This window comes from Pisolithus orientalis (genome assembly GCF_024613125.1).
Source record: "Pisolithus orientalis strain OTSU chromosome Unknown F5J12scaffold_10, whole genome shotgun sequence".
In the NCBI taxonomy this organism is placed as follows: Eukaryota; Fungi; Basidiomycota; class Agaricomycetes; order Boletales; family Pisolithaceae; genus Pisolithus; species Pisolithus orientalis.
Genome location: NW_026260791.1, coordinates 125455 through 148877, shown reverse-complemented (window position 1 = coordinate 148877; position 23423 = coordinate 125455). Strand labels below are relative to the sequence as shown.

The 23423-nt window shown below is 49.9% G+C and overlaps 11 protein-coding genes across 11 annotated transcripts; 7 read left to right on the top strand and 4 right to left on the bottom strand.

Annotated features, from left to right (window-relative positions):
• Nucleotides 1-156: 156 nt before the first annotated feature.
• On the bottom strand, nucleotides 157-1016 carry F5J12DRAFT_823528 (Tautomerase/MIF superfamily). The gene is made up of 6 exons (XM_051745397.1): nucleotides 873-1016; nucleotides 763-810; nucleotides 595-705; nucleotides 436-539; nucleotides 351-383; nucleotides 157-294 (listed from the first exon to the last, which is right to left on the bottom strand). Exons 1-6 carry the CDS (start codon nucleotides 903-905, stop codon nucleotides 240-242), a joined length of 384 nt encoding a protein of 127 aa, XP_051601017.1. The 5' UTR covers nucleotides 906-1016; the 3' UTR covers nucleotides 157-239.
• A 1664-nt stretch (nucleotides 1017-2680) lies between these two features.
• Nucleotides 2681-5270, bottom strand: F5J12DRAFT_823519 (uncharacterized protein). The gene is made up of 8 exons (XM_051745396.1): nucleotides 5210-5270; nucleotides 4862-5158; nucleotides 4715-4815; nucleotides 4049-4657; nucleotides 3850-3997; nucleotides 3629-3800; nucleotides 3384-3570; nucleotides 2681-3333 (listed from the first exon to the last, which is right to left on the bottom strand). Exons 1-8 carry the CDS (start codon nucleotides 5225-5227, stop codon nucleotides 3063-3065), a joined length of 1803 nt encoding a protein of 600 aa, XP_051601016.1. The 5' UTR covers nucleotides 5228-5270; the 3' UTR covers nucleotides 2681-3062.
• Nucleotides 5271-6128: 858 nt separating this feature from the next.
• Nucleotides 6129-8623, top strand: F5J12DRAFT_823501 (uncharacterized protein). Its single transcript, XM_051745395.1, has 21 exons — nucleotides 6129-6164; nucleotides 6217-6250; nucleotides 6314-6338; nucleotides 6393-6460; nucleotides 6512-6540; nucleotides 6589-6614; nucleotides 6665-6708; nucleotides 6760-6769; nucleotides 6833-6850; nucleotides 6905-6930; nucleotides 6981-7006; nucleotides 7056-7096; nucleotides 7153-7177; nucleotides 7228-7239; nucleotides 7290-7305; nucleotides 7358-7397; nucleotides 7455-7561; nucleotides 7614-7673; nucleotides 7726-7753; nucleotides 7805-7859; nucleotides 7918-8623. Exons 1-21 carry the CDS (start codon nucleotides 6143-6145, stop codon nucleotides 8145-8147), a joined length of 942 nt encoding a protein of 313 aa, XP_051601015.1. The 5' UTR covers nucleotides 6129-6142; the 3' UTR covers nucleotides 8148-8623.
• Nucleotides 8624-9971: 1348 nt separating this feature from the next.
• F5J12DRAFT_823489 (uncharacterized protein) lies at nucleotides 9972-12300 on the top strand. Its single transcript, XM_051745394.1, has 7 exons — nucleotides 9972-10370; nucleotides 10444-10507; nucleotides 10568-10815; nucleotides 10860-10864; nucleotides 10925-10975; nucleotides 11037-11409; nucleotides 11461-12300. Coding segments are annotated over exons 1-7 (1419 nt in total). The 5' UTR covers nucleotides 9972-10368; the 3' UTR covers nucleotides 12137-12300.
• On the bottom strand, nucleotides 12301-14124 carry F5J12DRAFT_823484 (uncharacterized protein). Its single transcript, XM_051745393.1, has one exon. It carries the CDS (start codon nucleotides 14026-14028, stop codon nucleotides 12490-12492), a length of 1539 nt encoding a protein of 512 aa, XP_051601013.1. The 5' UTR covers nucleotides 14029-14124; the 3' UTR covers nucleotides 12301-12489.
• A 454-nt stretch (nucleotides 14125-14578) lies between these two features.
• F5J12DRAFT_38253 (uncharacterized protein) lies at nucleotides 14579-15637 on the top strand. Its single transcript, XM_051739141.1, has 4 exons — nucleotides 14579-14967; nucleotides 15025-15029; nucleotides 15089-15139; nucleotides 15194-15637. The coding sequence occupies exons 1-4, from the start codon at nucleotides 14744-14746 to the stop codon at nucleotides 15433-15435; spliced, it is 522 nt and encodes a 173-aa protein (XP_051601012.1). The 5' UTR covers nucleotides 14579-14743; the 3' UTR covers nucleotides 15436-15637.
• On the top strand, nucleotides 15278-16230 carry F5J12DRAFT_823483 (uncharacterized protein). Its single transcript, XM_051745392.1, has 2 exons — nucleotides 15278-15655; nucleotides 15709-16230. The coding sequence occupies exons 1-2, from the start codon at nucleotides 15528-15530 to the stop codon at nucleotides 16178-16180; spliced, it is 600 nt and encodes a 199-aa protein (XP_051601011.1). The 5' UTR covers nucleotides 15278-15527; the 3' UTR covers nucleotides 16181-16230.
• On the top strand, nucleotides 16102-16689 carry F5J12DRAFT_823480 (uncharacterized protein). Its single transcript, XM_051745391.1, has 3 exons — nucleotides 16102-16170; nucleotides 16224-16501; nucleotides 16530-16689. Exons 2-3 carry the CDS (start codon nucleotides 16408-16410, stop codon nucleotides 16667-16669), a joined length of 234 nt encoding a protein of 77 aa, XP_051601010.1. The 5' UTR covers nucleotides 16102-16170; nucleotides 16224-16407; the 3' UTR covers nucleotides 16670-16689.
• Nucleotides 16690-18025: 1336 nt separating this feature from the next.
• On the top strand, nucleotides 18026-19743 carry F5J12DRAFT_823475 (uncharacterized protein). Its single transcript, XM_051745390.1, has 5 exons — nucleotides 18026-18411; nucleotides 18467-18471; nucleotides 18531-18578; nucleotides 18634-19048; nucleotides 19102-19743. Exons 1-5 carry the CDS (start codon nucleotides 18188-18190, stop codon nucleotides 19574-19576), a joined length of 1167 nt encoding a protein of 388 aa, XP_051601009.1. The 5' UTR covers nucleotides 18026-18187; the 3' UTR covers nucleotides 19577-19743.
• A 359-nt stretch (nucleotides 19744-20102) lies between these two features.
• On the bottom strand, nucleotides 20103-20982 carry F5J12DRAFT_719107 (uncharacterized protein; the record flags this gene model as incomplete). The annotated part of the gene is made up of 4 exons (XM_051741149.1): nucleotides 20103-20320; nucleotides 20379-20511; nucleotides 20566-20680; nucleotides 20744-20982. 4 exons carry the CDS (start codon nucleotides 20980-20982, stop codon nucleotides 20103-20105), a joined length of 705 nt encoding a protein of 234 aa, XP_051601008.1.
• On the top strand, nucleotides 20716-22973 carry F5J12DRAFT_38055 (WD40-repeat-containing domain protein). The gene is made up of 8 exons (XM_051739127.1): nucleotides 20716-21130; nucleotides 21186-21326; nucleotides 21380-21499; nucleotides 21555-21578; nucleotides 21629-21744; nucleotides 21795-22066; nucleotides 22119-22469; nucleotides 22524-22973. Exons 1-8 carry the CDS (start codon nucleotides 21080-21082, stop codon nucleotides 22667-22669), a joined length of 1221 nt encoding a protein of 406 aa, XP_051601007.1. The 5' UTR covers nucleotides 20716-21079; the 3' UTR covers nucleotides 22670-22973.
• Nucleotides 22974-23423: the final 450 nt, after the last annotated feature.

Sequence of the window (23423 nt, the reverse complement as noted above, 5' to 3'; positions counted from 1 at the left end):
GGGTGTGAGAGTATGTAATTACTTATCTCACAGAACTCTCGTGATTGAGAAAAGTTTCAACGAGTCATTCCAATGGCAGGGGATGATCGTTCGTCATTCTTTGACAGACACTTACCGCTAAGTTTGTTGGCAATACGAAATCCCAGAGTTCGCCCACCGGACATTCGAACGCTATATATGTATTCCACCGATGACATTTGGCATTTGTGTTTACGATCAATTTCAGCTTGCACGCGCTCTCAAGTCTGCTTCGCTGCGTTGGCGCGTATCACCGATGCTGTGGTTCCCTTCATGCTATAGGAGTTTGCAGTCATTCAGTATGTACATCCCTAACGCAAATCTGTGCTTACCCAATAAAATCAGGGCCAGCGTCCAGGAAAGCCCTGAAAGACATGAGCACCCCTGTGATCCACGATGCATGAGTTTGTCACTCACATAACTGCCCGATCGGGAGGAACCCCTAGTTTTTCTTCGAAGAAATCCGAGAAGGCCTTCGACCATATAATGGAATTCTCCGCATTGGTATTGAAAAGGCTCATCTAAGTGGGAAGAGTTAACGCTGAGAAGTATCAAAGGCCAGCCTGAAGTGCTGACAACTTGAACCAAGACTGAGGGCTCAAACCCTCCTCTGCATGTCAAGAAAGGATTGTACTGGCAGTCGATAATGAAGGCGTTCTCGTCCTTCCCGATAGTCTGAGCAGCAAACTAGATCGAAGCATTTCAGGGCGCCTTATGAATATTGGTCGTGATTGATATTCATACCCGCCTGAATTCGCAGACGAATGTCCTGAAGGCATCGTCCGATTCCAGCTGAGCCACGAGTTGTGAGAATCGTCCCATGATATTCTTTGTTCTTGAGGGTAATGACTTACTTTCACGTTGGTAGTGAGCCAAATCAAAGGCATGGTGGGTGGTCGAGAGGATCAGGCTTGAGCAAGATCACATATCTAAGCGCCAGTATCCGTGGGAATTTGCTGAAGGGGTACCCAGGGGACTCAAAATGCATCCGGCATGATCCCGACGGCGGGTGGTGCCAGATACATGGAAAACGATCCTTTTCGTGGTTTTACCTTGCACCGTGCAAGCCCCAATTCGCCGGACACGACTGGTACTATCTCCATCGGAAAGTCGTGGGGCACAAATCGAAGACAAAAGTCACAAGTAAGAATCGTTTTTCGTTTTTCACAACCCAATTCGCTATGCGATAAGGCGATAAGGTTTGTTCTCAGTCAAAAGATGGTGCAAGTGCTCACCCTGTTGTCTCGGCAGAACGCACTGCACATTCAACGTCGTAGCAAGACTTGAGACCAGGTCTACGCACAGCCAACAAGCCGTCACGGCTGCTGGGGTCGGTGAGGTCAATGGTAGCTCAAAACAGTTGAAAACTCTACATTAGCACTGGTGTCTTCCCCGTGAGTACCCCATCCGGTCCTTGTGATTGCGCTCACTTACATCTCCCGAGTGGGCAGGGAGCTAGAAACCTTTTACCTGAGCCCAGACAGACAGTGAATGCATCGCCGAGGCACTGATGAGTAGATCTTCAGTACTGCTGGTTGATGTACTGGACCAATTTTCAAGCCTGCCAGCAGCCCGACCCAGATTAGAGCCTGCTGATGGAAAACTTGGACGGGATGAATGAAAAGATTCAAGAACCGGACTTCAAAGCTTCAAGCTTCATTGGTATCGGAATCCCATTTTCAACTGCCACTAGCAGCACCGAGTTCTTTCGTGCGAGGCTGTACCAGCTAACATGAGAGTGATATGTAGGTGCACTGAGGGTCTAGCTGGGAAATGGCAGATCCCAATGCAGGAAAACATCAACTCGACCCTCGCAAGTCGGGAACTTCTGTAAACAGGTTGCAGGCTAGCATATACTCTTACAATCAGCGAACAACAAACAGTTCATCACAAGTAACTTTGTGGTAGGAGGCGCGTGTATTTTGGAAGAGTTGAGGTGACGTTCTATGCTTTCCCCCGGATTGGTTCACTCGCGCTGTCGCTTCCGCGAGTACTCAGTTCTTTATTTCACTAGACACGACGCAATCTCATCCCCGAACTGATTTTTCGCCAGGGGTTGTGCGGGCGGGTCCTCACGTGCCTCATCCTGCTCCTCTCCCTCCCCCTCCTGGAGCCTCCTCGATTCAGCTTCCTGAGGCACCAGCGTGCCTCGTGGATCGATATCCCGTGTTAGTTGCTGATGGTCTTCCCGCAGTCCAAGCAGACAGCATTGTAGTCATTCATTGCGATAAGAATCTGACGAGGGATGTCCCTGTGTGTCTTTGTTGTTTGCTGCTTTTATTTGGATATTTTTGATCGGATTCGCCTAAGTTCTCCATCTCGTGTTACTTGACATTGGTGTTGCCTGTCTTCAGTCGTCGGCCTTGACCGTGCGCCGCTTAGGCCCTCCTCAGGGAGGGAGCTCCTTGCCCGGTCAACCCGTTCGTATTGCTCACCGTGCCGACTCCCGTTACAACCCCTTCCGATTATAAGACGAGTTAGCGACATCAGGGTCATGGGACTCTTGATGAGTTCCACGTCTCGGAGGTCATTGAACCCGCCAAAATCATCAACGACACTAGACTATATGCTCATATAGTCGACGAAATAGCATTCTGTCCAGTTTATTAGTGGCTGAAAGGTGCAGGTTTAGCTTCTGGATGGCATGAATAGCAAGTTTGCGGTCGATCATTTCCATAGACGGAGGCTAAGTCGGGGTGAGGATTCAACCATCCACTACTAGTAGCTCCAACAGCTACAGGTCCAGCATTTCAACAAGGTTCATGTACTAAAAATCTTCCCCCCCCATTACCGGTGAGGTGGAACTGGCAACTAACTGGGGACCACTTCGACGTCTCCTTTACTATTTTCAGATGCGCCAGTACTTGACAAGTACACAAGGACGATTTTGCTGATGCGTCGACGAAAGGTCCGGAATCGATACCTCGAACGAGCTTGGGAGATACGCTGTGGGTATCATCGAGGTATCATGGTGAATATTAACGACCAACCCCTGGTAAAAATCCATATAGTTAAAGAAAGTGGATGACATGACCGTCGGGATATTAGTCTATCTGCGCGGTACGTGGGTCAGCACCATTGGCTGCGCGCAAATTTATGACACCTCCAGCAACCGAACTGAGTGCATGGGCGTAAAAGAACGATGCACGTGCAAGTAATTCCTGCTCAACGATCCCAAGAACGTCCGTGAGAAGCAATGGCCAGCCAAATCGCCTGCGGTCCTCGATGGTGATGAGGTCCGAAGCACGAATCGCTCCGCGTTCCGTGAGATATGCGAGATTTCCGGTATCCCGTTCGTCCGTGGCGATGTAGAATCTACGGGGAACAATTAGGGTGAATTCTATAAGTGTAAAATATGCACCGACTTATCCCCTCGCTCTGGGGGATGGAGCTGCACATATTCGGCGTTGCTCTTTGCGTCTGGTACAGCGTAGGTGTCCAAGGATGCAGGTGACAGGTTACGGAGGACTTCCCGACCGGCGTCAAGGTGATTTTTTATCCGTGAGAGGTGTTCCCCGAAGTCATCATGCATCACCCAGTGATATCTCACGACTGCGAAGGGAGTCAATCCGACATTTCTTCCGAGAGATTTGCGTGCGAAAAGACTCACAGTCACCACGACGCATATGTGCGCCCATCCACATCCTTCCACCAACTATATCTCGCATCCGGTCGGACATAGCTTCTGCGAGCTCTTTTACCGAATCTGTGTGGGTTATCTCATACAACACTAAACGCGCAAACTTGTCCCGCCCAGCCGTGGATGTGAACAGCATGCTTGCCTTCGTACCGTTAGTGTTTGATAAAGTGATTTGGGAGCATCGTGCTTACGGGTTTACGCTCGTAGTGTATCTCCCCTTTGAGGAGAAGAACATCTTCTGTGAAGTTGTAGAAGTCATCCACAAATCCGCGAATCGAGTTGTGAGGCGCGACTTGTTTGATAGGATTAACAACATTCTTAACGTAGTCCATGCCAAGCCTGGTTGAACGATTAATTTTGAGAGTCAGGTGCAAACTCCATGCCACTTACGCGCCATCAAACGTATAGAGGACTTCCCAACCATTGCTGAGGAGTACCTCTGTCAAGCCTTCATCTGTCGAGACGCCTCCGATACCATTGGATTCCAGTATCGCACGTGCCTGGTCCCAGCCCAAAACGAATTGTCTACCGGCAAGCATCAGTTCCAGAACATGGTACGCCTTTGTTCTTGACGGCGTTTTCCATCCACCGTATTGATCCTGAGCTTTATCCCCAAGTCGTGGATTCCACTTCCCCCTTTCTTTCATTTCCTCTGGAATTCTATCCACGCGATTGAGGCGTAATGGATCGTACCATTGGTTCTCGATGACATGCAAGCTCGGTGGTTTACCGTGACTATCGAATACGCTTGGGTTTTGATGGTATTTCGCAGCGTCCCATTGACCCGTGCTCAGCTCAAGATCTTCAGGGAGGTTATGTAACCGGAGGTAGTCGGCAACAGTTATGACAGATTGTGTGCGTCGAAGATGGCTCAAGTTGAACATATCAGAAATGGGCACCTTCCAGGCCATCTGCTTGTCTTCGGGGAGCTCACGCCACTCGTCCGAATTAACGGCGTCCCCCCGGTTGACCATGGTGGCATACGCCGCACAGACATCACTGAAGGGTGATTCAGCATCTACACAATAGAATCAAAACGCAGTAAGCATCACTGACTTGCTGTATTCACATGCTCGGGCATATACAAAGGACGGTATTATTACAGTACGGTTGAGCAATGAGCCATGGTGAAGGGCCGTTTCAATGATATAGCGCATCTAACGGAGTATGGGTATCATCAGCGACGAACAACAGGAAACGCACATTGTTCCATCCTAGAGTCATGCTGTAGTCCCGAGCATAATACCCACGAGTTCTGGAGACTATGGCCTGCAGACTCTCCAAGTCAAGTTCATCGCTGACCAGCAGCGGATCGTTCGAGTGATACACTGGTACGTGTGGCGTTTGTGGAGGTTCGCTGAGAGGCAGTGGACAGAAATCTGATCTCCGCTGTCCCGAAGAGAGAATGAATCCACCCAAGAGACCGACTATGAGAGTGAATGCGAGCAGAGTTGATGATGGCCCATTGCGAGACATTCGCAGAAAGGACAACAAGGATCGCTGAGGACGCGTTGTTTCTGGTGAATTACTGAGTGGCAAGTATCCTCCTACCGACGACCATCCCGCCATGGGTAGTGCTGTCGAGAGTGCAGGACAATGACAGGAAGCAAACCGCACCGCGGAGGCTGTGCTCGGCTGTGACTCAAGTTGCCGCCGGCGCTAATTGCAGATGACTTTCCTAAATGAACCTCAACAAGCGCGTGCACGAAATAGCCTGTTCTCGGGCCACTGACTAGCTCAGATATTTTGTGAGCACTGAAGACTCTTCTATTTATCGAGCAATCAGGAGCTTGCCTGCACTGGACACTACCCATGGCTCGCCTTCCCCCATCACGAGTGCCTCCAAATGTGTGTTACTGTAAAAAGACTGCCGCAATCAATCACCCAGTCAAGCGGGGTCAATATCCGATCATCATGACCTTGTTCGGATAGGTGGATAAGGTTTTATGTGTGTCACATCGTTACAGAGTCACCGCAAGACCTCGAAAGCCAATGAAAAAACCAACGAATGCCAGGTGTCTATCCTACAGGCGATGATCCTCAGCCCCCTTGTCCACCTCCATTGGCAGCGGAGATATGCGTTTGTAATGCAGGGGAGAGTTGCCAACTTGTTCTTCGTGTGGATGTTCTCCGTAGGTGTGGACCATATCGACGATACATGATGCATGTCGCAGGTGTTGATTCTATTGTTGATGACGGCGGGCACCCATCTCCCCTGGCCCCACCAAGACGGTAAGTGTTCCGCAAGGTTAATAGGATCAGTCAGGCTTATGCTTTGGGGGTTTAGTCCACCTCATGAAACCTGCCGCTCGGGGCGATGCAGCTTCCCCAGATCATATCAGCGCAGCACCCATCGTTTAAAAGATAGGACTGGATTGCTCCGTTACGGGGTGGACACGTCTTCCCCACCCCTGATTACTTCTCCATCTACAATCCCCAACGAGCTCGTCGACGAGTCCGCGTAATACAAGTTACACAAACGACATGGGGATTCCAGGCGGATTCGGTGGAGACACTTCATAGCCAAACACAGTCATCTGCTCATTTGTTTACGACAGGCGCTACCCTCATCGGAGGTTTGGTCTCCGCCATGTGAGTATTGCTTTGGTTGGTTTTGTCACGTCTCCCCTCTGATATCCCCGTTTCATGTCGAAGGTTATATGGTATAACGACTCTTCAGGCGCGCTTTATTCAAAATATTCAGGCCCGTGATCTGCTTACTGGATGTATACAGTCTTATGTGTATTATATGCACGATAGTGCGGATTCCTCGACCATAAAGTTCATCGTTGCTGCCATATGGTGGGTTAGGCTACTTGGGGGTAACCGTCAAGTCTTCTCATGTGAAATCAGGATACTTGATACACTGCACGTCGCGTTCAGTATGTGTTTGTTGCGTCCACGTGAATGCATAACTAATAGGTGATCAGTGTGTCATCTCCTGTATTACTACCTGGTGAGGCTGATGTGTCTCTTCCTTGTGACCCTCGTGCTCAGCTGCTGTAGATAACCCACTATGGCAATCTGTTGAGTTTGGATTTTGTTGTCTGGTTCGTATGCCTTTCATTTCAGTGTTACTTCCTGCTGATGAGACTTCGCAGGTCATTCCCAGTACGCATACCCAATTTTCTACAACTTACAAGGCACTGAATTCGAATTGATTGCCCCGCTTAGGCGTCGCTTCTCGTGAATGTGCGTTCCTTTCATCTCAGAGGCCTTTATGATAGGATTTTAACCGTATTCCAGTTTTTTGTGATTACTATAGTTCTGTTGTAAGTAGCCCTCTTTTGTGGGTTGACGCTCACAGGCCAGATGTCGCTAGATTCTTTGCACATAAAATACATTACCGTATGTCACATTCAGCTTCCCTATCGATATTTTGTTGATCGGCATTCAGTCTTTCGCCGTCAAGTGAGGTGGCTGGTGACCGCGCTGATCGTGGGTACATTCACTTGTGATGGCAAGGATATCACTCAGTGACAGGGTCGTGATAGATACTACTGGTAATTGCTCACCTCGGTGAGTTTTTTTATTACGCTCATGAGGGGTTCTTCACAATATTTCAACAGGGTTTGGCATAGGTTTGTACTTTTTGTCTTACCACGAGAGACTTATACTGATCAAAGAGCAGCGAGAGTTGTTTTAACGTACTCCGGCCTGCTCAGCCATCTTCACAGAAATACTGACATCCATGTGTAGGCTCATCAACAACGAGGCCAGCTTCGTCTCGCAGACCAAGGTAGTAGTTTGGTTAACGGAGATATTGGTGCATCGGCTCATGAGCCGTTATTCCTAGTTTTATACAACGCCTGCTCTGTCCTCCATCGTACTAGCTGAGATTTTGATTACGGTGTCACTCTGCGTACTTTTGTATGAAAGTGGCTCTCGCACCGCAATCCCAAGGTGGCTTCAGTCGGCGTCAGTGTTTGGTTCCTACCTAACGAACTCTGCTTAGAACAAAACGCCTGTTGAACACGCTTATCATATATGCTGTCAACCGGTGTTTGCTGACCTTGTAAGTTTGATCCCTCACTATTTTGTAACTGTGACATGACTTTTCGTGGTAGACTAGTCGCCATTGCAGAACTCACCGTGGTACGTGTGACCTATTGCAAGATGACCATAACACGTTCACAATTCCTTCAGGACGCTAATGAACAAACTGCATGGACAATGGGATTAGACTTCATCATTGGAAAACGTCAGTCTTCTGTGCCTTGGACGCCATTCTCAGAACTCCCTATCTTATTGTTGATTAGTATATGCCAACTCGCTTCTAGCTTCACTGAACACCCGGCAACACCTTCGATTCCAGGGTTCAGCCACCGAGTCAGATGTACAAGTCAATGCTGTCCATTTCGCAAACTTTCCGAACCTTCCGGAGGACGGATGCAGTTCAAAGGATGGAAGAAGGCATTTCGACGTGCGCGATGCGGTTGTTATCGATATCGGCACCTTTCAGGTCCGTGATAAGACCACAGCCTTGTGAAGAAATGGAGGGGTGTGGTTCGAGCAGTTCCATCTTATGGATATTTGCCATCATGTGTGAGGTGTCGTCACTGGATATATCACTTAGGTGCACGATGTTCCTCTTGCTTCGTGAAGCTACAAAAGGGTTGTGACACACGATAAGGATAAGTCCAATTGTCACGGAAATCAGCGATCCTGTTTTTCTTGGTGAAAGTGCCTCAGTGACAGCTGTTGGCCTTGCGAGTATGTGGTTCCCTGATTTCCCGCTCATGGGAACAGGGAGGACCTTAGTGTCTCTGTCAATTGTTTTCCTTCGTTACGGGGCAGAAAATGTCTTCTTCACAGTCAAGGATCCGGCTTTCCATACCTACCCACCTCATTGTAGTTGCGGCCGTGTAGCAGGGTAACTTTTGGGCTGTCATTTGGTTTTTGTTCACACAACTTAATGACTTCATGTACCTGCTCCTCGCAGTACTCAGACTATCTGCACATCGGAACAATGGTATATGTTTCATTTGATGCCAGCACTGTTGCTTAGCTTATGAAGTAGCGCAATTATCCATCGTCCGATATGAATCCTACCATCCAAGACTGCCAAGACTGCAAACATGACTAGAACTTTCCACATTCTGGATTGTGACATGGTATCACAGAAAACTGGCCACCAATCAAGCCATGTTTCAACATGGATGCAAATATAAAATATGATTCCTGTGTCCAAGCATTGCAGTACTGATGTGCAAAGGTGTGGGATGCCATATGTTCCCTCAGCCAGCACCATCTGAGGGGTTGAAGCCATAACAAAGCTTTGCACGGGTCCATAGGACCCACTGTTAGCCCTTCCATAGCTCAGAACGAGCAAGTTGTGGAGGTCGTCCAAGGTACAGATATAACATCGGGCAGTGACCTTTGGCAATGCGGCGCATCTAACAAAGCACGGGCTCTAACAAAGTATGGGAATTGTTAGTAACAAAGATGGTACATCGCTCCATCCTCAGAGAGTCATGCTATAGTCCCGTCTCCAAGTCAAGTTCACTCAGGCTGACCAGCAGCGGACCGTGGCGTGTGGGGGGTTCGCTGAGAGGTAACGGACAGAAATCTGATCTCCGCCGTCCCGAAGAGATAATGGAGGAAATATTGTCCTCTTGATGCTCCCGTCTCCCAAACACGGACAAACCACAGCTTGCACATGGGCCCTTCTTCGACAAACCATATGACATCCATATCTTCCACCTCTATGCCACTCGTTCCCCATCACCGCCAGCCATTGGCGGAGATCAATGCCAACCTGGCTTCTCCAAGTCTACCGCTCTCTCCGGCTTTAAATAATTCATGCAACAGAGAGCGGAAAGTTGCACTGCCAAGTTGCGATGCCACCAGTGCTCCGCCCGCGGTTTATTACCGCATAGCGCATACTCTATTAAAGAGTATCCAAAGGCATCATATTTTTCTATGTAATTTATTACTATCATTGGGCCGCTCATACATAATGGGTGGGTATGCAATTCATATGCATCAGGCGCTTACACAGCCCTCATACTCTCACCGTCGGAGGAGGGCTGTGTTGAAGCCTGGCACTAGACAGGATTGAAGTGTGCATTAGAATCCACACTGCAGGTCATGCCTTTATGATGTGAATCGAGAGCCCTTATTCGCAGGTGTACTGGTATTTGACGATAGATACTCCTCGATAACGGCCGGGCGGGAAGCCCTCCATATGTTTGATAAACATTGATAGTGACCTGACTCACAAAACTGATTGTCCAACCAGACTTGGCATGGATTACGTCAGGGGTCTGTCTCAGCTCAAAACAAATCGACTTCCAGCGAGCATCACCGTTAACGTTCACGTGTTGTTTATCCCCAACCGCGTCAGATTCCACTAGTTCCCATGTCCTCCGGGATTTTTCGTGCGGTTGAGGCGTCGTCGCTCCCGATGACATGCAAACTTACCGTGACTACCGAATATCGATTATTTCTGGTGAAATACCAGTGAGTGACAAGTATCCTGCTATTGACCATTGGAGTGGAGGACGAGGCTGTGCTCGGCTGCCACTCCTCGGACCTCATATGCCTCTCACACGGCATCAGCTTCCGTACAGCCCCCGCTGCCAGCCTATCTCAGTTGGCCAATCTTGCTACATACCGAGACGGTAATCTGCAATGCACAGCGGTGTGGCAGTTGATGTTTTCAGTAAAGTACTGGTGCATTAGCATACGTGCCAAGCTGGCATCGGTGGATGTGGGTGTGTACGCTCTTTAGCGCCAGCTTTATAAGGCCATGTCATTTGCACGGATGACGATTACGTTGGCAGGCACGTAGCCATGGTCCCTGTTATGAGGATAATATCAGTCCCACGGCGCAATTGTGCCCGCTTGGTAAGTAATTTTTGTCTCCCTGCCATCGAGGCTTTGAGGTGTGGTGGCGCGTTTGGCTAGGTGCTCGTTCTGCGCGCAATGTTTACACTGCACCAGTCTGCGTGGCGCTTCCTTTTTGCTCTTGCTGTGATTTCGCGGTCTGCGTGGGCGGACTACTACATTGACGACACCAACGCAACGCTCACCTACTCGTCTGGGCCGAACGCCGCATGGGGTCCATTTGCTGCAGGAGCAGAAACCCTTCAACTGCTGTTACCCAATGGCACATACCAAACGATCGATCCATTCGTTTGCTATAATCACACCTAGTAAGTCCCTAAGTGGAAAAGTAGTCATTCGTCCTGCTCACATTTCGATTCTAGTCGATGTGAGTTCATTGTTCTCGGAGGAAGGAGAGGGATTGACCTGGTGGGTAAGATGCTGCTTGCTTCTCAACGGACGCTTGCATTCTCGAAATGCCTTTTACTGGTAAGGACGCGTCCAGGATCGAACCCCTTCAGAAATATTGCTGAATTTTATATATATCAAGGTTCAGGAATCACTGTTTTCGTGTATCAAGCAGGTCCCGTTGGCATCAATGCCAGTATATCAATCGACGGGGGTCACAACGAAACCAATGTGCTCAGTGCACCGCCCGCCCCAAACTACGAGATTGCCAACGTTTCCATGTTTGACGTCCAAGAGCTGGCAACAGGCCCTCATACGCTGTGGATGACTGTTAACGACCTTTTTGGCTCGTATAGTGGTATGATGTTCGACTATGCCTACGTTAACGAGACCGTTGTATCCGCCGCAGAGGCATCTGCTGCTGCGACTACCACAAGTTCAACAAGCTCTCTACCCTCGAGTTCGATAAGTTCCACAGCAACTGCTAATCCTACTGGTTCGGCATCCAATTCACAGTGTGTTTGCCATGCATTCGGGGGAGTAACCAGGCTCATGTTTATCCATAGCAGCATTAACGTTGGGGCCATCGTCGGTGGTGTTCTTGGTGGCGTTGCGATTATAACATTTGGCGTGATCACTACCCTATGTCTGCGACGCAGAAAGCGTTCCGATCAGGTCAACTTCCCCGAAGGAGATGTACAGCCATATAATCCACACACTCTATACGATCCTCCAATCTCCGAAGTACAGACATCATACAACCCGAGTACGGGTCCTTCCTCGACGTATTATGCCGGCCCTCTATCTTCTACCTCCACACCACTCACTCCCAATCGCCGCCACCCATTGGCCGATACCAGCGCCGACTTCACACCACACCCTCTGACGTTCCCAAATCCACCACTCTCTCAGACCGCAAGTAGTTCTTCCCTTGGGCGAGATCGTAAGACACAGTTCGTGTGGTCCAACCCACCATTGAGACAGCCGTCGCCAGACGATGGCCGAGTCGTTGAAAACTCAGCTCAAGAGCTCCCGCCATCACTCACAGATGAACAGGCCGACTTTATCACCGGCTTGTATAATAACAATATTCCTGCCCCGGTCGTCGCTCGTGTATTGCAGCGCATGCTGGTCGATCGACAAGCTGGCATCAGAGAGTGGGAAAGCGAACTTGGGCTGACAAGATCACATAGCATTGCTACGACGGCACCACCAAGTTACGACGCCGCTAATCGAATATAGGGTTTAGGTTTTCTAGTTTCTCTTGTAAATTAGATACCCAGGATATGTTTCAGGTTGCCTTCATCAAACCTGATTCGCAAGACGAGTTAGGAAGGAACGTCTTGTCATATTTACATCTTCCGAAACGCAATCTTTTCCATCGAGTCTCAAGTCTAGCAAGTTGTAACGAAGACCCTCACAGCCTCTGATTGTCGTTCATTTTGTGTTTATTTGAAGCCAACAGCGTACATACTATACAAGCAGAATTCAAAACTGAACCACGCACACAATTTAGAAGACAAGGACAGGGCAAGAAACCAATTCAGAACATAGAAAGGGTGGACAACACTTGTATGTTATTTCCACGTTAGACTTCACGTCCCCTGCTCGCTGCACCAAATGCTTTGCGTGAAAGACGAACTTAGTCCGACTCGGGGCACCACAGTGTATGACGAAGGACATGCCACTTCCGAACCACAGTCAGAGAGTGAGAGAGACGACACAAGAGATGGTGAGGACAATCCCGATGCAAGGAACCATGAATCTGTGTCGGTATCATCCGCCAGTTCAGATGCAGTATGCATGTATGTCTCTCGCTGTGAAGGTGCTGGAATCGAAGCAGTGTGGGCGGCCTCGGAGAATGATGACGAAAAGTCGAGTGTGGGAATTATGAACTCATCTTGCGCACTCGGTTTCGCAAACCCGTAGTTCGCCGTCTCGACTTCAGAAGCTTCATCAAGGTCAAGCTCAGACACTGAGTCCCTGTCAGACGAAGTGCTCAACGGAGATAGCGGGGAGGTGCAAGTCCCCGGAGTTTCCATGCTAAATTGTGTCGGGGTGCTTGGTGTGGAGACGCGAGTCTCTTCCAATGCGCACCATTCTTCTGCTGTCGGCCCGACGACGGCACGCACGCGGTCCGATGTCCAACCAGCGAATGCAACACGCAGAACAGTGCACTGCCTTTCGCATGTATCGCTGGCAACATCCCTTGGTCCATATGCATAAGCATCAACGCTTACACCCGGGTCGTCCCAAACATTTCCGGCGTCGAGCCTCGAGAACAGAGTTGACACACGAAGGGCGTGTAACTCATGGTTGCGGCTAGTAGACACTATCTCTGAAACTGGTAGGAGACGGTGTCTGGAGTTGCCCGCAGCCAGAGGCACACGCGCAGTAGGCGTGGGGGCGAGTGGCACAAGGAGATGAGTCGTGACATCGGGAGCAGGAAGGAGGGGAAAGTAAACGTCAAGCTCAGACGACGCTGCAGAGTCCTTCTTGGCCTGAGAGATTATGGGCTCTGATCTGGGCTTGAGCCTCTCCTGGACCTTTGCAACAGGGGCGGAGTTCTCTTTCGCCCGACGAAGTTTGCGGGCTTCTTGCTTCTTCATTTTACCTTCCCATTCAGCTTCCCAAAGCGCGCGAGTAGCGATAGGGACATTCTCGACCATATTTTGGAAGATGGGGCGAGAAGAATGGAATGCTCTAGCTGTGCCCAGACCAACTTGGGTCACATTGGCGGGAACAGTAGGTGCTCTCGGCAGGCGGAGTGCCGAGAGGGGTCTAGATAACGCATGCTTTACAGGAAGAGAAAATCCTGCTCTTATGCTTTGTGCACTAGAATGATAGTGCGCTGGACGGAGCAGCGACTTGGATGCATGGGCAGGGCGGGAAGCGACTGCGTGGCTATAGCCTGGTGCAGTGAGATGGCCAATGAAGCGAGAGAAAAACGTGCGCGTTTGAGAGAAGAGACGCTGAGCAGGTGTTGGCGGTGGCAGCGGGGCCCCACTTAGGTGGGGTATTGAAGATGGGATATGTATCGGTCTAGCAGCTGCAGGGGACGAGCCGTGCCACTGCCTTGATGGCACACCTATGCCCTGCTTGAGATGGCGGGCGCCGTGCAAGACGGCCGACATCTCGAACGACTTATGATCTCTGTACTGGTGTCGGGTGTTGTATCCAACTTCTGGCCGTCGACAATGGTGGTGGTGGTGGTGGTGGTGGTGGTGGTGATGAACTGCGTACTTGCCTACAGCTGCTCGACTTTTCAATTGCTTTTCACCTGCCGCGTGCATTGCGTGTCTTGTCGGCACGGCATTGTCGGAACCCGGATCTATCCGATATGGAAGCCTATTTCGCGGTTTCATAGAAAGCTCGATCATCGTTCGTTTCGCCTTCTTGCTTGTTGCAAGAGGATCATCAAAGATATATGACAGCGCTGACGTCCAGCATCTTTTTTCCATGTCTTTTTCCGTCAGCAAATCATCCGAAGGAGTTCCTGTCTGTGGCGGCAACATGTAGCAATTCCAATGCTCGGTTGAGCGCTCACCACTTCTGTCAGGACCTGCGCCGGGATAGGGAGAGCGGATATGCGCTGTTTGACCCGAGAATCCCCAAAAAAATTCATCGCAACATAGACGAAACAGATGTGCGTGGCGGCCCACACTACCCCCTGACGCCTTCGATCTTGTATCTTGGAGTGTGATGGTCGTCTGATCCTCTCTTAACACACTGAAAGCTCTAGTATCAATCAGACAACCGTCTTGCTAACCGATGCGATGCCTTTGCATTTGGATTGTATATTTCCGTTGTCCCTCCTGAGGCGCTATCTTCTTCAAACCCAGGATTAGCATGCATGTCTGGCAACGATTTTGCCTCAGTCTTCTCGCACCTCTCCTTTGGACTCCCTTGGTGGTAGCGGAGTTTTATATCGACAATGCGAACTCGTCCGTTGAATATTATTCCTTGCAAGGCTCGGGGTGGACGCCGTATGGTGCTGGCATTGGAACCGTTGAGCTCGGCGTGGGTCACCAGGTCATCGATGTGGATTACAACATGTGTTACAACGAAAACTAGTGAGTTAATGTGCATGTGTAGCATGTTTAAAAACCCATGGATACCTTTCTTTATAGTTGTCGTGAGCATCGCGTCCCTCCCGTCCTATGCCATTTGTGTGCTAATGTCAATTGCTATCAGTTGCAGCTTGTATGGCCGAAGACGAATGCCAGGCCAAGATCCCTTTTGCAGGTGTGTCTTTCCCCACCCACCATGATTGTACACATGGGGATTAATGTATTTCAGGAACCGGTATCACCATATATGTGTTGAACGCAGGCTTTCAGGGAGTGAATGCGAGCCTGAGCGTTGATGGCACGTACTCAGTTAATGGCACCGTTCCGCCTCCCACTCCCCCGTCCTATCAAACTCCGAGAGTGTCGCTGCTGGCTATCCAGTCCTTACCCTACGCTTACCACGTAGCGACTCTTTCGATACTGGACTTGGGATGGCGGCAATACGTCACTTGTACTTTGATTATGCATTGATAGAGGATGCCAACATCCAGACGACTACAAGTCAACCGCCGACGCCGGCCCCTCCAGCATCATCGTCTCTCGCCTCCACACCACCCATCACGATGTTCACTATGGCCGCGCTGCCGACTACGTCCACGACCACGACCATGAGAGGAACAACAGGAACTACCACGGCGGTAGCTTCTCATACCTCAGCGTCTTCATCGAGCGCTTCAAGTTGCAGCAACTGGTACGAGCAGCTCGCCGAAAATGAAAATGAAAGCTGATACACCTTGTCCATAGCCTCCGTGCTATTGAAATAGCCGCGCCGTGTGTCATTAGTGCCCTGTTGGCTGCTGGCATTATTTTCTACCTGAAATCACGCAGGGCCAAGGCCAAGAAAGAGGATAACCGTGTAGCGCCGTTCACCGACATGCCGAGCGCGCCATTACCCTCGATACCCGCTGCTGAGCGGAAGGCACGCATGCGGGCGGCACAGTCTTGGGTATTAGGGGTACATACAGAGGCGCATTTTAGTGACCGTCCTTCAGTAAGGGATGGGTTGCTCTCCGAGGGTTCTTCAGGTGTCGGTAGGGAATCTCCGACTTGTGGTGGTGGGAGTGAAGAGTCCGACGAAATACATATAAATGATCGCGCTCGTTCTGCAGCCTCAGGTGTGGGTCCCTCCGCGCCTCTGTCAGATACTGTTGTTGCCCTGCAGAGCAGCCCCACACAATCTCATAGTGCTTATGGACCCCCGCCTAGCTACAGGTAGCACGGAGTTAAACAACCCAGCCCCTTGACTTCTTTCGGCATACCTCGTCCATTGCAATATATGTATTGCGTTTTTGAACGTGTGTTACAGCATGCAGGTGCTTCATTATCGGACGTAGTGATGCATTTCGAGTGCATACTTGGCCACGCCGCCTGCCGCCACATAGCACCATACCCCGAACCCGCAAAAACCTGGCTGTATGGGCCGAGAAGGAAGTACTGTGCGTCATGAGCCAGTTTCTCCTCCTGGTCTTCGCAAGGTTTTCACTGAATAACCTTTCACGAGGTACGATAGAGCGATCGGAGTCATGCAGGGAGTGTTGTGGCTATTCAAAAAAAAAACTACCAAGATCGTGATATTGTTAATAGAGTGCTGCCATCGCCCATATGCTCCAATCACTTCCTGTGCAAGCACGGCTTTGAAACCTTGAAGCTGTGGTCATTTTATGTCGACCCGGAAGGGTCCATAGGAACTGTCGAATCAGCCTGAGCACACCTACAGGAGGGGAGAAGCCACACCCTTGGCGACAGCAAGGAATCCAAAGAAAACTAAGAATAACACAAAGGACGCAACACACATGACATTTGCCGCAACGACAGATGAGGCTATTAAACGCCACATCACGCAGGCAGTGTCACTATAGGGTGCTGTGGCAATGGTGCTAATCTTAGAACTACCGTTAGTGTGAGTTGCTTTTGTCTATGCTAGGCTGCTGCTTGAAACTACTGGCAGGCCAGTGCTTCGTGCACACTTCGCAGTTTCAGAATGTAAATACAGGATGGTGGGTTGTTGGGGTACGTGCACATCGAGGCTGTTGACGAACTGAACTACTGGTGACTTGGGATTGGGGAGGACACGACACGTTGTGTAAATGTCAGAGAAGCTGGAACGTTCCGTGTAGGGGCACAAAGATCTGTGACAGCACTCGGAAAAGTATGATCGGAGTCCTGTTCCCTCATGGGGTTTCGTCGCATCAGAAAACCGATAAACAGTATCCACGCGTTGGTGGCAGCCTGCGCTGCGATAGGGAGAAGTGGGTATACTGTTTGACCTAGATTCCCCCAGGCATCAGAAGTCTGGTCATACAGACCCGAAGCAGACGGGGCCCGACCCAAGGCTACTATTTCACGGCGCTTTCGATCCAGCGGTATTTTGAAACAGTATGATCATAATCTGATCACGACCTTGATATCGATAGACCAGAATTGACGAAAACTCAAAAGAGCGCTTCTATTTAGTATTGGAGTGTAGCCAAACAAATGCCGTTGGATCATGTGCCTGACGATTACTATTACTACAATGGGTAGGATGAGCACATGCTGTGCTTGAGTGCTGTGGTGCCGCGGGCCAGTTTCAAGCGTCCAACTCCTCGCTGTTGCGAATGTCCACCATCGATTGGTACAATAACATCAACAGAAGCATGATCATGACTGCTTTCAAATACTTTTGCACCATAGGTAGCCCGATATCCATAGTTTCCCAATGCCGAAATATTCATGTCTCTCCATTCCACCAAAGTTTGATCACCGTGCGTTGGCTGGCACCTGATAGTGACCCTCACAATCTCTCTCGAGAGCTCATGCTAGTAGACATCCTCACCCATTGCTCCTTCACTGCATCAGAGATATGGGATTAATTTCTAGACATGTTGGGTACCACCAACTAATGAGGGGGGTTGAATTGCATGCACGCACCACTACCGTCTGTTAAAATATTGGTAGACGGTAGAAGAACACGAATAAGGGATAGTGTGCACCCAGTATTACAAACGAGGGATAGCACACGCCATTATTTGGCTACATTCCAAAACTAAATAAAAACGCTCTTTTTGAGTTTTGATCAATTCTGGTCTATCGATATGAAGGTTGCTGTAGTCACCACACTACTAACGGCTCCGGTATCATTCGACACCCGTCTTGGTAGCAGATGCGATGCCTTTGCGTTTGGCTCATATAGACATATACCCCCCATCTCTGATGCTGTGTCACCTTCAACCCCGAGATTAGCATGTATGTCTGGTCACAGTTTCACCTCGGTTTTCTCGCATCTCTTCTGTGGACTTCCTTGGCAGTGGCGGAGTATTATATTGACAATGCGAACACGTCTGTTCAATACTATTCCTTGCGGAGCTCAGCATGGACGCCGTATGGTGCTGGCATCGGGTCCATGACTTTAACTGGGGATGGCCAACTCATCCCCGTGGATTACAGCGTGTGTTATGACGAAAACTAGTGAGTGAGTGTATATGTGTAGCATGTTTAAAATCATCAATACCTTTCTTTACAGCCGTCGTGCGTATTGCATCCCTCCCGTCCTATGCCACTCGTGTGCTCACGCCAATTGCTATTAGTTGGAGTTTGCATGGCCGAAGACGAATGCCAGGCCCAGATCCCTTTTACAGGATGTGCCTTCCCCCGCCCACCATGATTGTAAACACGGGGATTAATACAGTTCAGGAACTGGTATCACCATATATGTGTTGAACGCAGGCTTTCAGGGAGTGAATGCGAGCCTGAGCGTTGGCACGCTCTTAGTTAATGGCACCCTTCAGCCTCCCTCTCCCCCCTCCTTTCAAACTCCCAGAGTATCGCTGTTGGCTATCCAGTCCTTACCCTACGCGTACTACATAGCGACTCTTTCGATACTGGACTGGGCTGGCGGCGCTACGTCGTTGTACTTTGATTACGCATTGATAGAGGACAGCATCGTCCAGACGACTACAAGTCCTCCGTCGACGCTGACGACGGCCATTTCAGCATCACCACCTCCTGCCAGTCCCATCACGATGCCCACTACCACCCTGCTGCCGACTGCGTCCACGACGGAGGCTTCAGGGTCTTCGTCGAGCATTTCAAGTTGCACCAACTGGTACGAACAACCCGCCGAACACAAAAATGACAACTGATGCACCTTGCACGTAGCCTCCGTGCTATTGAAATAGCCGTCCCGTGTGCCACTAGTACGCTATTGGCTGCCGGCGTTATTCTCTATCTCAAATCACGCGGGGCCAAGACCAAGAAAGAGGCGGATAACCGTGTACCGGAGCTGTTCACCGATGTGCGGAGATCGCCCTTACCATTAACACCTGCTTCTGAGGAGAGGGCGCGCATGCGAGCGGCACAGTCTCGGTCACCAGAGGTACACACAGAGATACGTTCTAGTGACCGCCCTTCAACGAGGGACGGACTGCTTTCCGGGTGTTCTTCAGACATTGGTAGAGAATCTAGGACCTCCGGTGGGAATGAAGATTTCGACGAACTACACACAAATGACCGCGCCCGTTCCGCACCTTTGGCTGCGGGCCTCCCGCCACCTCTCTCAGATAATGTTGCTGCCCTGCAGAGCAGCCCCACGCAGTCTAGCAGTGCTCGTAGTCCTCGGCCTGGCTACAAATGACACGGGGTTACACAACCCAGACCCTAGACTCTTTCGACGCACCTCGCCCACTGTAATATACCAGGACCCAGATTATGTGGTTCAAAGTCAAGTGGAGAAGAAAAATGGCATTCGACATTCACACACGGAAGAGTGTCTTAGGTTCACTGATGATCGTAGTTCTTTCGTTGCTGTACTTCGTACTTTGAATTGGTGTCTCATACACATGTCGTGCAAAGTTTTGGCATGAATTTAGTCATAATCAGTACCAATGTGGCCAGATTATTCCTGAGCCGAATGCTTTTGAGTTGGATCACCCGTCCTTGTGTGTTCTGTGAGGAAGTTTTTACGATCGTTACTGTAACGATGTGTTAACAGTGAAGTTAGCGACAGACGTTTCTCGGACGTATGGGACTGCGATGCGAGAGTTCGAACCGCACTGGCCTGCCTGGTTTCCAACATGTGGTTTTGAAACAGAAATAGATCGACTGTACAAGCCTCATCCCATACCAGGACTTGCTTACGCGTCCTGGAATATGTAGTGCGTTTATAATCTTGCATCCCATTTTTCGACCTCCACCGCGCAGAGATCTTCCCACTGTACATCCCATCCGTTTTCCTCAAGGTAAGGTTGCTCGACCCATTGATTTACGATATCCCTGGATGCCTCGAACGCCAGAGAGTGACTTCTCAGTTTATTGACGAGATCAGTGAGTAAAACCAGGGATCTGTGGTAGGGTGTAGTTATATCACCCATGGATAATACTGTGCAGGAGATGTCAGCGCGCCTCGCCATTGCACACCCAAAGTATAAGGTACGGACCGAATTTCTCAATTGACCACGAAAGCCAAAGTGGTTCTTCTTTGCACCACTTGGGACCCTTAGTCTTCTGCGTTTCGTGGTACAAAGCTTCCAAGTTATCAACTACGGTTCCCATTCGTCGTAGATTCTTCTGCTATTAGTCACAGGGTTACGACTGACAAGAAAACATGCTCTAGGGAACCCTCACAAGTTTTGTTAGGACAGAGTCTAACTGTACAATGCACTTCTCCATTATAGCGAGCTTCGGTCCAACTATCGGGGACCGCGGCAGGCTCCCTGGCGCAAGGAGAGCCAACGCGTTACTAGTAAACGAAGGGATCACTTAGGCGAGACCCACATTTGCATTATCGTATAGATATACACACTCGAGCTCTGTTCTCGTGTCCACTAGCGTACGCACAGCCCTCAGACCGTCGACGAGAACAAGATTGTCCCATGCGTGCGATAAAGACCGTAGCTCTTGCAACAATGTTCTGACTTTTCTGTGGATCGTATTCTCTGAAGCGCGTGATGGAGAGGCTGGAGTGCCGGGCTGACGTGGTTGGGGTATTGGTGAAGACGTCGGTGTGGACGGGCCATGGAAGGAAGCCAGGCGTTTGGACATGACGCAACTTGAGTGAAGGAACTGTGGCGGACGTTCGCCGATCAATCGATCTGCATTGACTCTACCAGGGCCACTTAACATTCAATTTCTGGTCATCATGGACGACACTGTACTGTTCAGGGCAGAGTCGGAGCTCGCAATCACAGAAGTAGGTCCTTTGCAACCCCAGAGTACACAAATCATCTGATGCAACGGGCCTTCAGGCACGCAAACAAAAGGCTAAGAGAACGAAATCGCTTGGTTCACCCATTCAACTAGGGAGTAAAGCAATAGACGTCGTCGTCGAAGGAAAAACTATATGGATAGCGGAAAGCACGCACGTTGCGAGGAAAATTGACTTGGAGGTGAGAACATTGATGCAGTCCCATCTCGAAATCTCATAGTTGATATACGGTAGTCAGGCATAATCTTACAGACCTACAGAGGTCATACGGCACCTGTCACCTGTCTAGCATTTTATCAAGATGATCATGATACGCGTGGCTTGCAGGTCCTTATTACCGGCTCTTGGGATAAGGCAAGTAGAAAGGATCAGGTCTGCCCAGTTAGTATCTGACTTGGTCATCCCGTAGACGATCAAAATATGGGACACTAATGTGAGTATCGTTGTTCTGATCCTCAGTTTTGAGTCGATGATCGTCCGCAGTCAAAATTACTGCTTTGTTCGATTAGTGCCCACGATGACTTCGTAAAATCGCTGCTAGTAGTTTCCTCTCTTAGGCTTTTGGTCTCTAGCAGCTCCGACAAGACCGTCAGATTCTGGTAGGTGCACATCTCGTCTAACGTAAAAGTTGAAAACACTTAGTGTCGAGGGATCTTACGGATGTCGTCGAGCGAAAGACGATCACTCCGGTTGGATCAGTTTCCGCCCACAGCCGGCCGGTGGAGTGCTTAGCTGGTTCCGTCGTATCAGATACGGAAGCTATGCTCTTTACCGGGGATACAATGGGTGTTATCAAGGTTTGGAAGCTTGTGAAGGGGCGTGGACCTCAATCTCGATGCTGTATCACTCTTTTGGACACCTTGAGTCTGCATCGAACGAGAGTCACTCAGATGATATACGGCGCTGGACAACTGTGGACCTGTAGCTATTCCGGCCTACGTTTGACTTGCAAGTACTAACGAAATTGGTACAGCCTCCTCAGATGAAACCGTTCAAATCACGACGTACCCGCCCGACACCTCCGCATCAAAGTCGGTACCTCCGCTAATACATCCGTTACCGGTTCGCGCACTCCTTCCTCTCTCATTAACTCCCCTAGCAGAACCTTACGTAGTCACTGCCTACGGGGATGTCATCCGGCTATACGATGTCTCTACTGTGTTTGAGGCGGAGGTGGCTGGGGAAATCGATGCTCACTGGCACGATGTGACAGCTGTCCGATTGTGGCTACGGACAAGTCACAATGCGACCGGAAGAACAACAATTGAACCTTTCATCGTCAGTGCAAGCCTTGACGGGACAGTTCGCAAGTGGAAACTCAGCGGTGCGCTGTAAATCGACCTGTCTTTCGATGTTTTCTCTCAACTGTTCCTCGCAGAACTTCTCACATCGACGCCCAACAATCCTGCGGAACCCATGCATGCTGTCGTGTTTTCCCCTGTACCCGAACCCAGGGGTGATGGGACGGCTGAAGAGCTAACTGAAGAAGAAGAGCGTGAATTAGCTGAGCTGATGGAAGACTGAAGATTCATGAGTTGTGTGAGCCGTGTGCCAATTCCTTATCATATTGAATCTGTTCCCGTCCTGCATAGAATCGAATATGGATGCATCGATGTCTTACCTGCTGAAATGCAGAGAAATAATATCCAGGTGCCTCGCTTTTGGGTCTAATGATGATTCTCAAGGCATACTTCGGCTTAGGCCGTCTGGTATTTCCTTAGCGCATTGATTGCGATCACCCAGTACGCGCCGCAGACCACGAAGGAGGAGGACGATTCTAGACTCATCGTACCATGTGCCATACCTTTTCAGTTCACAGACCGACCTGATTTCTAAACCCGTCACCGCTTGTTTCGAAAGCCTGACAGAGGTGCGTAGTGTGATTGAATTATCAGTGTCGCAATAGGTGATATACAAGTGTCTAACATGTACAGAGAGGATCCTGGACGTCCCTTCGGACGATATGACACGGTAGTGACTGCCCGGTGAAATGCTGAAATAGCTGAACGATGTGTCGCAAGGGTTGCCTCCAAGCAAGACTGGCGGGTGGATCGAACAGAGGGAATGATTCGCTCAGACGGACAACGGAAGTATCATTGGTATATGAACAGTGGCGAACGACGTGACCACTACGAAAAAGAGGTACGTTCGATTCGGAGGCGGCGTCTCTCCAGCCGTCAGCGGTTGTCGCTAAGGCTACAGGCTCGCGCAAGCGGGTCCACGCGGCCGAATCTCCGACCGGTTGCGTGAAGCAAGTAGGAGAAAAGTTGGGTGGGGA